At 41.2% G+C, this 13,614-nt stretch overlaps 3 protein-coding genes across 3 annotated transcripts; all 3 read left to right on the plus strand.

The window, feature by feature from the left end:
• The first annotated feature begins 262 nt into the window (after positions 1-262).
• LOC127366736 (protein S100-A11-like) lies at positions 263-3,138 on the plus strand. Its single transcript, XM_051405965.1, has 3 exons — positions 263-327; positions 496-652; positions 2,434-3,138. Exons 2-3 carry the CDS (start codon positions 524-526, stop codon positions 2,566-2,568), a joined length of 264 nt encoding a protein of 87 aa, XP_051261925.1. The 5' UTR covers positions 263-327; positions 496-523; the 3' UTR covers positions 2,569-3,138.
• A 471-nt stretch (positions 3,139-3,609) lies between these two features.
• si:ch211-105c13.3 (uncharacterized protein LOC325758 homolog) lies at positions 3,610-9,548 on the plus strand. The gene is made up of 3 exons (XM_051405964.1): positions 3,610-3,778; positions 8,811-8,932; positions 9,079-9,548. The coding sequence occupies exons 2-3, from the start codon at positions 8,813-8,815 to the stop codon at positions 9,232-9,234; spliced, it is 276 nt and encodes a 91-aa protein (XP_051261924.1). The 5' UTR covers positions 3,610-3,778; positions 8,811-8,812; the 3' UTR covers positions 9,235-9,548.
• Positions 9,549-11,166: 1,618 nt separating this feature from the next.
• On the plus strand, positions 11,167-12,986 carry s100t (S100 calcium binding protein T). The gene is made up of 3 exons (XM_051405960.1): positions 11,167-11,279; positions 12,163-12,325; positions 12,422-12,986. The coding sequence occupies exons 1-3, from the start codon at positions 11,182-11,184 to the stop codon at positions 12,581-12,583; spliced, it is 423 nt and encodes a 140-aa protein (XP_051261920.1). The 5' UTR covers positions 11,167-11,181; the 3' UTR covers positions 12,584-12,986.
• Positions 12,987-13,614: the final 628 nt, after the last annotated feature.

A 13,614-nucleotide genomic window follows, 5' to 3' on the forward strand; every position in this document is an offset into this window, starting at 1 on the left:
ATTGTAATCTGTTTAACTCGTTCTAACTCTGATTGTCAGTCTGAGTTAGTCTGGGGTTTTCCTGAATGAGGTGATTCACTCAGCAATCCTTAACTCCTTCCAGAGACTAGTTACACACTGAAATTAAAATCACGTCATGGAAAAAGGTCAGTGGTTTTTTGGGGAAACATGGTTTAAATTTTTACTGGTTGCAATGAATGGTGAACAAAAACACAGGCATAGCGAGCAATTAGTGAATTATTTATCTTCTGTGCCAGAAGAGGTTGGCTAGAAAAAGACCACGAAGATGTGTGTCTTCACAACCTTACCCACATCATACCTGAGTTGGTGAGTCTCTATGATTTGTATTACCTGATCATATCAGATCAAGTTGTTTATCTTCTATCCTAGCTTGAGCTTCATCTGTATCATAAATCAACTGTATTTTGTAAATGAATTATTTTTTTTGATGAACAACTTTTCTCATTTTTATCTTTCCTGAAATTTTGGCTGAAGATCCTCCCTGTGCGCCTCTTGACTTGTGATGGAGTCTGCTATTGGTGTGCTGGTGTCCAAGTTCAAGGCGTATGCTGGTAGTGACGGTTCCTCTGACACACTGAGCAGAGATGAGTTTCGCAGTCTGGTCACATTAGAGCTCCCCAGCTTTGTCAAGGTAAGGATGCAATGATGAGTAGTTGTGTAGTCTACTTATTGGTATATAACAGTGGGTGGACGGATTTAACTCCAACATCTATAACATCCACTGAAATATTTAAGCAATTAGCTTTTGTTTGTCTGTTTTTAATTCAAAAAGTAACATAAATATGCTGGTTTATGCTTCAGAGATGGAAATAGCTACTACAAGCATATAGTGTACTGCTCTAAAACTGGGAATGAATTGACTTAGAAGATAATAATGGGTCAACAAATGCCATGGAAATACCCAAACCAACAATTACAGATTTAAATGTGTCTTAGGTATCCAAAGCCTGATGTAGTTTGTTCCTCTGTGCTGTAGAGCTCCATTGTTGTCCAAAAACGTTTAAAAACACACCAGCAACTATTAAAAGCTATTAAAAGCCACCCCACTGCACAAGGTCCGTCCTTCATTACAATGAACCCTGACACTGGAGTTTATTTTGAGTTGATCGCACACACATTGTCCTGCTGCCATAAATACTCACTACTGCACCAAATGTGTGCCTGCAGCTGGAAAACAAAAGTCCCCACAAAAATTCACTATTTACTCCTTTTTGAGTAACGTGTGTTAAAAGCTACAGTGCTGAAGGGTTTTAGGCAATCTATTTATCTTTTTTAAGATTAAAGGTATTATCTGGGGCTAAATATCTTCATCTTTAATAGGAACAAATGGGTTTGTGGCAGAGAGGCACAGACAGGCAGGAGACCTAAGAGAGTATTTACAAATGGACAAAGCCTTGTTGGGGTTTTTCTTGTTTTTTCGTCTTTTCTTGGTTTTAATTACACAATGCGGGGTGTGCAGGTGTTTTTTTCATTAGTCGCTGTAATAACAAGTAACGAAAACAAAATATCACCAGTCTTAGCTGGAGATTTATGGTATGAAGTATTGCACTCAGCTACCAGTTGACAAGAGTAACCTGCAGTCAGACCGATACAGGATAATCAGGAAGATACTCTAAGTTTGTTCTGAATCTCTTTGTTTGTCAGACAAAAAAAAAAAAAAAGCTTTCTCCAAAGGGCGTAATCATATTGAAATGGGTATCATCTGGATGCCACATTGGCCCTTTTTGCTCTGACCATATAATTAACTGTTAGTCATACTTAGACTGTTAGTCTTCAAACAGCTACTTATGTTCTTTTACGTGGGCAGTTTTCAATGCATGTGGTCTTGCTGTAACTTCTGAGTCAAATAACAGTGCTTGAAAAAGATTATTTCAGAATATTTCACTCTCTACACTCCTGCCTGTGATCCCGAGCAGGACTGAGCAGTTACATCTCATTCTGGGACAGGATATAACTCTACACTGCGTTCCACAAAAACAATGTTTTTCATAAAGAGTTGCCACCCTTTAGAGACTTTGGAGTTGCACTTTAGTCTTGTTTAGTTGTGGTTGTGTTGTCAGAACTCTGCATGTTTAACCAGAGCACAACAGCACAAAGTAGCAGTTCCTGAGGCCCAACAAAAAAATCCAAGGCTGCCTTTTCCAAGTGTGGAAAATTCCATGTTTCTGCTTGCATGCAACAGCTAAAATAATCCCACTGGCCACTAGATGGTGACAGAGCAATAGATCCTTGTGCCAAACCACCTCTGCTGATGCTGCATGAATTATTTAACCGGTGTACGTGCCAGTGGTGTCAGCTTGCATCTGTCTCATCGCCCCACACGCACAACCAAAATATCATCACAGTCGGTCCACACTGACTATCTCTATTGTTTTTAAGTACTATATGTTGCATCTTCCTGTTTTCCTGCAGAATGCTGGCGACCCCACTGCCATGGACCAGCTCATGAGCTCATTGGACGAGAACAACGATGGAGAGCTCAACTTCCTGGAGTTCTGGCAGCTGATTGGGCATCTTGCGTGCAAACATGGGGGGTTCAGCCAATAGAGTGTCCTCAGATGCACTGTTACAGTTCCACGTGTGTTACTAAATTGTCTGTGTGCCATACACTTAGAGAAAATGGGAAAACGGCCAAATGGAAAACACCCTAAACTCTGATTCGAATGCTAAATGCTGTGTTTTTCATCAGTAGTGTGAATTTCTCCTCACCCCCATCCTCTCACCAGCAACTGCCAAACTGGCAGACTGTTGTGTCACAGAATACTATTGATCAGTTTCAGCAATATTAGAACCAGTCCTAGTTCCCAGCAGACACATACACACACACACACACACACACACACACACTCATACACCAACACATACACACAGCTGCTTGTGCTTACAGGTCTACAAGGGAGTTGCAGTATGGGAATGCGAATGTGTGTGTGTGTGTGTGTGTGTGTGTGTGTGTGTGTGTGTGTTAGCAGCACTATGTATTCTTGGCGTTCCTAATTCTTGGAAAACACACCTTGTGGAGTAAATCACCTCCCACCAGCAACCAAACAGAGGTGTGGTGTGTCGGCAGAGAAAGATTAATATGTTAAAAGCTGGAAATAAAATCTAAAGACTTGTTTATTTGCTGCTGAGTCCTTCAGTTGTTTGTTTGTTTGTTTGTTTGTTTGTTCTAAAGTTTCCTCGCCAGTGAACGCTATCTTTTCCATTCTGTACACAAGTGAGTAAAGTTTCAGGGTGTGGCCTGAATCCATCTGTCTGTTGGGAAAGCTTTGAACACACGCGCACTTTAGGCATGGGCGCGCGCCTGTTGCTGTACACGTTGAGAGAAAGTGTGCCACGAAAAGGGAAAACGCGCGAGATGAGTGCAGCAAAAGCAGACATGCTAAAAAAGAAAATGAAAAACATTTATTAAACCACATTATAAAGACTCGCTGTGTTTTCTTGAACAACGGAAATGTTTGTTACAGAATGCTTGGTGAAAAACTGCTGCGCTGCTCGAGCTGCGCCTCTTTCCACATTCCTCCTCTCTCAGGCACACGCCCTATGACAATGAGAAAAAAAAAAGTTGGCTGGGGAGAGAAGTTAAATCACGGAAAAGATATGTGTTGCTGGTTAATCTTGCTCAAGACTGAAGAAGAGGCTGTGTGTGTGTGTGTGTGTGAGAGAGAGAGAGAGAGAGAGAGAGAGTGAGAGAAGGAGAGAAGGAGAGCAGCTTTCCAGTGAAATAGTTCCTTGCCTTTTGTTTCCCCCTGTCCTAACGGTGAGTCTGCTTTATTCTGAATGTTGAATTTTGTGCTCAGCCTCTGTGGTTACTGGACATTATTGTTCATTAGTTCATTGCGCTGTTTTCTCGGCAAAAAAAGGGACCACTTTATCTTATTTATTTCCTCCACTGTGTCATAAATTTTGCATAATTAGCGAGCGTCTCTATTGTCATTACCCAGCTTGGTGGCCACAGGGATCGGGTTCTCCTTCTTGGTAATCGAACCCCAATCTCTTTACACTTCCAGAGAAACAGGAGTCTCGAGTCACGTTTACTTATTTATTTGCTGTGTGTCAGTCCTGCCTCTGGTCCGCTCTACAAATTGTCAGGATTAGTTCGGGCTAAATGTAAATGTGGGACGCGGGCAAGCCCCTGACATCTCCGTTACGCACGGCGCCGACTAGTTTTTGGCGTGTGCGCCGAGGGCCGTTTTCGCCCCGTTAAGCAGCCGAACTTTGATCATTGTAACGGCGGTCGGGGTTTGGCTTCTTATCAGTCTGAATGATTAACGTTATGATAAGACTCCGGTAGCGAGACTCGGATGGCTTCGACCCGGAGTAGTAATTGACGCGGAGGAGAAATACTGACCTGGGCGATGACAGGTAACATGCTCATGGAGGATGTGAGTCAGACACACCTAGCGCAAACAACACGACCAGGGTGGAGCTGATTGGTCGCTGAGGTTAATCAATGCTCATAAACTATCAGGTGCCAGTGCCAGAGTATACCGACCTGTGTGGTCTGCAGTCGGCCTGGTAAAAACACAGACATTTAGGACAGAGTTTTGAACATTTTGGTAGTGGGGAATGGGTTGACTGGGCTTGGGTGGCCCTCCCTGGCTTACCTGTAAACTGGTTTGAACATGTCAAGCCGTAAAGCTCGTTGCAACACAGACTATGGCCGAAACTCACCCACGTCTGCACAACAGTCATGGTTGTAGGAGGTATGCACGTACACTATGATGCATATTCTACATGTGAGCTGAGAGCTTAACTTTCAACAGCAGGTCAGGTCACAATTAAAACAATAATGATATAAGATAATATAATATGACAAAAGACACATGTCTATTATATTATTCCTTTGTTTAACCAGACAAGTGTGCAAGGGGAGACGTGGCCAAGACTGCAGCATGAACAGTTGCAGAGAATAACATGACAAAATGAGGGGGGGGGAATAAGCTACAGAGACAACAAAGGGGTCATTGAGTGGTCATGAATTCTGCCAGAGATATCAGATTCCCTAATTTGACATTACATTCCTTTTTACCATACTAACATGAAACATTTAATTAACCAGATTCCGAACCAGCTAGGGCAGTAGTTTCCAGTCTGTGGTTCAGCATCCATTAAGCAGTGATTGTGAAATACAGGATAGGTATTAAAGGATCAGTTTAAAAAAAAGAGACACACCACTCTTTGGTTAACCTGGTTATAATACATTGACATACATGCTTTTTTTTTTTTTTTTTTTAAATATCAAGCCAAAAAGGAAATAACTGATGTGTCATGCAAAATTCCAGTTAGAATCCCCCCAAGAGGATTAGTAATGAAAATAAAACAATGCACTTGGCCTCACACAAGCATTCAGTACACCTGAGTCATTATAATCACAATCTCCACACTCTGCCGAGAGCGGCTGTGGGAGAGTCTCATGTGTAGTCAGCGCACACTCCCAGTAAGGCCACCTCTTGCTCTTATCAGACAAACCCTACTGCATGTTCCTTTCTACCCATTTGTAATTCTGTGGCCATGATGTCTCCAGTTCTGGAGCCTCCTCGGTTTCATGTTCATCTCATTACACTCGGAAGAGACGCTAATGGATGGTGGCCTGTCCACCATTTTGATGTATGGCCTGTACAGCTGTAAACACATTCAGACACTGGTCGGCCTAGCTCCCATGCTGCTGTTCGTCTTGTAGAGGGTGTTAGGAAGGTGTTGGGACAATTATAGTAACCCATTAAATAATAATGAACAGCATGCTGATGACAGACGCTCACTTGCATGTTGGAAAGGGTTGTGTCCACCTCCGTGTGCGTGTGTGTGCGTGTGCTGGCATGGCAGGGAGACATGAAACAAAATACAGGGTTTGGGTGCCTGCTCTCATTCACCTAGTAATTAGGCTAATGCAACAGAAGTCCTAATTGGTGTTGTCCATCTGTAGATATGTGCGTGTGTGTGTGTGTGTGTGTGTGTGTGTGTGTGTGTGTGTGTGTGTGTGTGTGTGTTTCTGTCCGTCTATCTGTATGTCCTTGTGTGTAGGTCAGTGTAGGTGCATAGTGTCAGCACTGAGGTGTGACATCTGTGTCAGATGGGAGATTTATCAGCTTCTACAATTACTCCAACAACATTGCCACAGGCATTCATCATCATTACCCATCATGTGCTGCCTCCCAGTAGTTTCCAGTACACACTGGAAATCCTGCAGCAAGGCCTCACACCACCACTGCTGTGATACTTATCAACTCTACTCAAGTATCTGCAGCATTTATTCAGGCCTTTTATTTTCTGTGAGCAGTTGCCTTGGAAATCTTGTTTTGTTGAGACAACATAAAGCTGAATGGGAGCTGAAACCTGGAGAAACCCCTCTGAATTAGTGGAAAGTGAGGGTGCACACACACTGGTCGTACAGATTAGCACTGTCTATTGCTGTAAGATTCAGTCCCAGTTCCTTAAAAATCAACAGCTGTGTCTTACTGCCATGCTACATACCTATAATATACAGTACTGTACCTTTTCTTTTCATACCACTTCCTGCTTCTACTCCACCACATTTATCTGACTGCTTTAGTTACTAGTTACTTTACAAATTAAGATTTTTACATACTAATCATATTAGAAGGTTATAAAATGTGATGAATTTAGCTATCAATTAAACTACCCAACAGTTTATACAAGTACAGCTGAAACAGTTAGTTAATTAACTGATCAGTCTATTGACAGAAAAATAATTGACAACCATTTTGATAATCATTCCTGCTCTGTATTAATCTTAATACTTTTAATTATTTTTTATGATTATGGATGGCAACCAAATTTCCATACTACATACTAACTGTATACAGTATATACTTCAGACACATTTTCATAATATACTGTTTTTGCAGGTAGTATACAACAATCAGCATTCTTAATCGTTTCATCCTAACAAGAACTGGTAAAATACGTACAAAGATGTATGGCAATCAAACCTTATAATATTACAAATAGACATCCAAATGTAGGATTTATTAGTTAGTTTATCTTTTCTGAGGTGTCCATGGGTCTGTTTTATCACCATCCACAATGTGTTTGCAGCTGTTTTACTATAGTATCCAGTCTAATTGTATTGATTATACTTAATTTTGTCACTTTATACACACTACAAACTAAAACTGTACAAAAACCTGCTTAGAATTATTATGGAGTTTGGAGTTGGGACACAGCTTGTCACTGCCACATAAACTTCACAAGGAGAAAGAAAAAAATATATATAAAAACATATTTATTTGATTTTTTTCCTTTATATTCCTGGAGCTCTTTCATCACCCACTACTATATTCATTTTATTTTTTGCAGCTGTGAGTAACTTCTCTATTTCATTTGTGCATTGCACTGTGAGACAACAGGCCTTTTTCACAGCAGACATCTTGACTTGTTATAATAGGAAAAGCACAGATGTTATTTATAACTTTAACAATGGCTCCGTTCTATTCAAGTGTCTCAGTAAGCTGTCACAGTGTGACAGTGAGCCAGCACGCACAATACCAGGACCCTGAAAGTGAAGCCGCTAAATTGAATTGAAGCATCATTAACTTTATTGTTTACACATGTGCTTTTTCTACTATCACATGTTAAACTGCCTTCAGTGAAAATACCTAGTGTTTATCAACAGCTAACTCAAAAAATAAGTGGATAAGTAGACTTTTGTCATTTTTCCAGTATGTACAACATAATCAAAATGTGTGTAGAATTGACATGTAATATGGAATTGGGTCGTAGCTATTGTGATTCTAGGTTTGAAATCCAATGAGAGGATGTTTCTGCATTGTCCTTCCTGCAACGTCCAACTAGCAATAAGCATTGAGTAACATGAACCAAAAACTGCCCGTCTTCAGCCGAGGATGTGGCTTCACACGACTCTGAGATTCTGTCAATAACAGCAGCATTAGATGTTTCAGGCTTGTTTAATCTATTCGTGCTGTGTGATGTTTGTCAGTTCATACTTGAGCACAGTATGCAGTGTGTTCCTACAGTGTGAGGGGAGGTGTGCTGCAGCAGATGGGCAGCAGGCAGAAATCTGAACCTGTGGCCTCCCGCTGGCTTCTGGGGATCAGATGTCCACCGTCAGAGATCACAGCTCCCATTGTGTTTACCTCAGAGACTCCCCTCCTCTTCAACCTTCCATAACTCCCTCTCTCTTGCTCTGTTTACCTCAGAGAGCCTCCACAGGCTCGGCCCCTTCCTCTTCTCTTCTCTCCCTTCCTCTTCTATGCTGACATCACTTGTTTGTCTCACCTTTCTCACATTGTTATGTGAGGGGACATATCCAAACATATCCAATTCAAATACAATTACAAGATGTGATCCATCTAACACTTTCTCAATCAGTGCTGCCCGGCTTAGATAGCAATATTACAACAATTCATTTGTTTATTTTTTAACTGCACTCAATGTATTTTATGTCAGTATGTTTCCAATTATATCACATATACTAAATGAAGTGAAATACTGTAATGTTTTAATACATTATAATATATAATTTTAGTTAATTATGAATCCCTAATCTTGATCAGTCAGCTGCGCATAAGCATTCCAAGGTTATGATGTGCTCTCTTCTGCAATGATGCACTCAATAACCGAAATAAGCCTTTTATCTATCCCAGAACATCCATTGTAGCAAATGTAAATATATTTTCATAGTAATATAATTTATGGGAACTGTACCCAACGTGATGATGTGTGAGCCTCTAAGATATAGTCATATCTCTACTCACCACTTCCTACATTCAATTCTCCTTTGGGCTTTTTGTTCTTGTTTCTCTCTTTAGATATGGAGGCAGCCATTAAGACCGTTGTGACCACATTTATTAGTTCTTCCAAGGGGAAGGACAACCTAGACAAGAAAGGCTTCCAGAAACTGGTATCTAAACAGCTTGGCGGCATCATGGAGGTGAGGAACTGCATAACATTGTGTGTTCTTCATCACCCTTTGCTGTACATAAATAATCCATCAGTATATTGGATTTTTATTTTATTTTTACCATATTACCACTAACAGTATTTCCCTTCTGCTTCTGTGTATGCCTTTGTGTTCAGGATACAAACAGCTCCTCTGCCGTTGAGGAGCTGAAGCGGGGACTGGATGAGAACAACGATGGAAAGGTCAGCTTTCAGGAATACCTCTCTCTGATTGGCTACGTGGCCAACTCCCTCAGTCAGAGCAAGTGTGGAACCAATGCAGATGCTTCATAGATGCTTGTTAAGCTGCAGTGTTTGGTGGATCAGCAAATTAACAGCCTTTTTTTTTTTTTCCAAATGTTCCAAACATCATGTAAACATTTTTTTTATAACAGTCCATAATCATTTTCATACAGTTAATCAACCAGTTGTATAATGCTCTCAACTACACCTTACTGTCTGTCCAGATCAACCTTTTTTTTCAACTTATTGATCTCCACCGTCAATGACACATTGAAGGACTCTGAGCTGAGAGTGTTTTTTTTTATACGAATTATACAAAGGATACTTACTGTATTTTCAAAATAAAAGCTTTATATTAAAAAAAACTATATTGTGTTTTGTTTTTAATTGGTTAGTTGGATTTGCATTTTCATAAATTGTCTAATTTTCAGCCATTAACTTCCATTAAATTTAGCTGGAAACCAAACGAAGTACTGTTTGTGTACAGTGGTTTTTCTCATATGATTTGACTTTGTCCCACAGCCACTGTTGCAATGATACCTGCTCCTTCCACAGCCACCAGCAACACTTGCTAAATATAGCTGTGACATCCCTGACTAGTCAAACTCAGCAGCCTTTATATGCATAAACTATTGCAACCAGATCCTGACATACAGTATGCGCTTCCTATTGTGCACCATCCTCCATTCTGCAACATTATACATACACACATATGGTGCATACAAGTGTGCATATACACCGTGCTACCCCCTATACTGCAGCAATGACAAGAAGATGCACTCAGATGGAAGATCAAACATACATTTCATGACAATTATAGAGTTTGTGCATTCATTTTGATGCTGTTTGCTTTCATAAGTATGGTCTCTTAGATAATTTATTCAAGTGCAGATGATTGTATGTGTTTCTGTCATTTACTTTTGCTCTTCATTTACTTTATATGCCCTTTCGCCTCTCACTGTATCCATTATACTGCTTTAAGTCTGATGTACTGGATGAACTATTTAAAGTATGTTTGCATCTGCAGTTGATCCTTATTCCTTTGTTTTGTGCATGCATGTAGTGTATTTTGGAGCTTGAGGTGTGAATTTGTTTGTGCACGTGTGTGTGCCCCTACTCTCTGCATTAGAGCATGTTTGCCTTTGTGTGCACTTTGTAAAGTCTTTGTATGGGGATTTCTCTGCATGGCTGCCAGGTGTGATGGTTCCATTCATCGGTGCTACACTAATCCTTCGGATACTGTATCAGGCATGATCCGACCCCAACCCAACCCCCGCGCCCCCTCCCTGGTAAACATCTTACCCCCACACATATCCCAATACAGCTTAAAACAAGACATATTTGGAGAGTTATCAATTTATTCATCTCTGTCTTGGTCGAGTATTTATTTTAGCACTCCCTCCAAGCCTTTCCTTTGTTTTGACAAGCAGAACAAAATGGTTACACAACAGGGTAGTAGCAGGATAATCCACTGTCAGAATAGCGAGCAGTAGCATAGTAAGTGATATGTCATTGTCACCTCACCACAACTCATTGTGTGCCCTAAAATGTTGTTGGGCAAGTGTGTTCAACTCATCAAAGTATGAATGTTGCAAACTAATTCCATGTCCCCCAAACTCACTATTTATTCTTGGTATATTCCGATTTACTTAATCTCCATGCAGACTGACATTTGAGAATAACAAGACCACATTTAAAGTTTACAAGGGCATTTGTGCTGTGGCTTGTGGTCATATTATGCGTACTTCAATTTATCTAATGTCTTGCGGCAGATACAGCGCTATTAGTGTTTTTCGTCAATATGTTATCTCTGACAGTGCGATGGGGGCAGGTGAATCCTTCGTGTGTCCATTCAGCGAACAGCAGGTGTCTGATGCTAAAAACAAAGAAGGAGGAGAAGAGGAGAAGGGGTTGGGGGGTGGGGAGGAGGAGAGGAGCAACAACAGGTGGAAGGAGGGAGAGAGGGGGAAGGGATAGGTGGGATGGGTGGAGTGAGGGATGTATTTAAGACGTTGTCCTCCTCATCCTCCTCATCAGTCGCTTTTGCCTTCTCTCTCTGCAACTGACAAGCACGCCACCACTCGTCCTCCACTCAGGTAAGAAATTATGTAGATCAGACTTCAACTCTGAAAGCTGTGTCTCTGTATTTCTCAGAGCTTGTTTCTAACTATAGTAAGAACTTTCTGTTTATTCACTGATAAGTTATGGAACTTCATTTATCTTAAAAAAGGGCTTGTCAAAAATGTCTTTCCAACATTTTTTGGAACATTCTCTCCACGAGGAGAGACTGATGTAAGATGTGATTGACAGTTAGGAAAAGTCTTCACAGTTCAGAGGTGATGTAGGTTCAAGAAAGGCAAGGCTTTACACCTGTCTCCGGTGTTTTCTGCCATCCGGTGGAACTAAAGTAAAAGCCAGATCAGGTTGCCTCTGCATGTCCTGGTTACGTCTCCTCCACTGGTTTGGCTGTTTTACCAGCTTAGAGTTTCACTCTTATCAGCTGGCTCACATGTCCGGCTGCTGACTATGTCCGCACTCCCAGAGGTCCTCTCACTGGGGAAAAGCAACAAACAGATGGAGGATCAGTTTATCTGTAGAAAAATCTTATCAGTACCATTGGCGGGGAGGAAACACTCCTGATGAGGAAATAGAGCACGCTGTGCAGGGTTTCCGACTCTGCCAAATACCTCTCCTGTCACTTGATAGATATGCTTAAAAACCACATAGAACATCAGTTTGAAGCTTTGATTCAGTTATCTATAAGTGTTTGTCCATGCATCTATCTGCCAGTCTTGCATTGTGTCTGAGAAAAAACAGAGAACAAGAGTGTGTGTCAGAGAACGCAACCAAGAGTCTTTAACTTGTATTGATCTGCAGCAGACTTGTCGACCGTGCTCCAAAGAGTAGATTTTGCAGCTAACATGGACTGCTCTTGCTTTCTCCTCCTCCCACGCTTCCTCTTATTCTATCCTTCTCCAGAATGTCTTTGCCCAACTTAGAGAATGCCTCCACCCTGGAGAGCGCCATGCAGCTCATGATCCAGACCTTCCACAAGTACTCTGGAAACGAGGGCGACAAATACACACTGAGCAGGGCTGAGCTCAAGGAGATGCTTACCACAGAGCTCGGCAACTACCTGGGGGTAAGGAGATACATTCTTAGGTTTTACAAGATGCACACACAAGTTTCATAAAATAGATCCAGCCTACATTTCTGTTTTTATCCTCAACACATTCAGAATGCTCAGGATAAGGAGGCAGTGGATAAGGTGATGGGAGACCTGGATTCCAACAATGACGGAGAGGTAGATTTCACCGAGTTCATTATACTGGTCGGAGCTCTTACTGTGGCCTGTAACGACTTCTTTCTGGAGTACAACGACAAGCCAGAGAAGAAATAGTGAGCGCTCTCTCAGCACAAAGACATCCACTCTGCAAACCCACACACGCTCCAGGGAGGAAACAGTTAAGACAGGAGAGAAGACCTGTGAGGGACATCCTGTTACGGACTTCACGTGCACAAATACACATACACAATTCTAATTGTCACTTGAGCAGTAAATGTTTGGTGTTTGTGTATTCGTCCGCAATGTCCAATCAATCCACTACAAACTGTATTTATTGCTATGTAAAAATATGGAGAGTTTAAATCAGTTTCAACGCCTGTCATTCATTGTTGAATATGTGAGTGTATCTCTCTTTCTTTTTCTTTTCATGTATTTTGTAACACATTCAAGCAAAGGAATTTCTCCCTGGAAAGAATAAATGTGACCTTTACTCTAACAAGACAATGTTGGTTGTACTTTTATCACAGCAGACCATGAGTAAGAACCCACCATGGGCACCAGGGGGCAGCAAGTGGCCCTCAATCGAACCCAGCATTTCTAAAAGGGGATTAATGCATTACCTTTAATGTTGCTTTGCACATGCTGGTACAGCACTTTATTCCAGCAGTGGGTAAATGTAGATTGAAGATAGATCTGTCAGTCACTGAAAAAGAGATACCCACGTTATGTTAATGACATATGATATATACTGTATAAGAGGTTGTGTCTTTGATATGAGTGAGTTACCTCTGCTGTGGTGTGTTCAAGTTCATCACACTGTTCCTCTGCATCAAAAACAAATCCTAGGGTGCATATGAGCAGGCACATACTGTACCCACATTCCTGTTTTTACAGCAGCATAATGAGAATGTGAAGTGACCTTGGCTGGGCTCTACACCCATGATTGTTTAAAATTCCTGCTTCCTAGAAGAAAAAAGCACAGCAGGAGTGTGTAGGTGTGTGTGTATGTGTGTGTAAATATGTAAAAAGGAAGTTACAAGCCTCAATATTAGAAAGCCAGGAAACGTCTCTTTCTTTCGTTCTATCCTGTGGTGTAAGATTAATGGGAAGTCTGGGTAATACAGTCATTTATAGATAGGTTACGT

This window comes from Dicentrarchus labrax, unplaced genomic scaffold (genome assembly GCF_905237075.1).
Source record: "Dicentrarchus labrax unplaced genomic scaffold, dlabrax2021, whole genome shotgun sequence".
Lineage (NCBI taxonomy): Eukaryota > Metazoa > Chordata > Actinopteri > Moronidae > Dicentrarchus > Dicentrarchus labrax.

Excerpts from the sequence above, each read along its gene's own strand:
- s100t (XM_051405960.1), top strand. The coding sequence starts at position 11,182 with ATGTATTTAAGACGTTGTCCTCCTCATCCTCCTCATCAGTCGCTTTTG. Across the intron at positions 11,280-12,162 it reads ACCACTCGTCCTCCACTCAG|AATGTCTTTGCCCAACTTAG; the intron begins GTAAGAAATTAT and ends ATCCTTCTCCAG. Across the intron at positions 12,326-12,421 it reads AGCTCGGCAACTACCTGGGG|AATGCTCAGGATAAGGAGGC; the intron begins GTAAGGAGATAC and ends CAACACATTCAG.
- si:ch211-105c13.3 (XM_051405964.1), top strand. The coding sequence starts at position 8,813 with ATGGAGGCAGCCATTAAGACCGTTGTGACCACATTTATTAGTTCTTCC. Across the intron at positions 8,933-9,078 it reads AGCTTGGCGGCATCATGGAG|GATACAAACAGCTCCTCTGC; the intron begins GTGAGGAACTGC and ends CTTTGTGTTCAG.
- LOC127366736 (XM_051405965.1), top strand. The coding sequence starts at position 524 with ATGGAGTCTGCTATTGGTGTGCTGGTGTCCAAGTTCAAGGCGTATGCT. Across the intron at positions 653-2,433 it reads AGCTCCCCAGCTTTGTCAAG|AATGCTGGCGACCCCACTGC; the intron begins GTAAGGATGCAA and ends GTTTTCCTGCAG.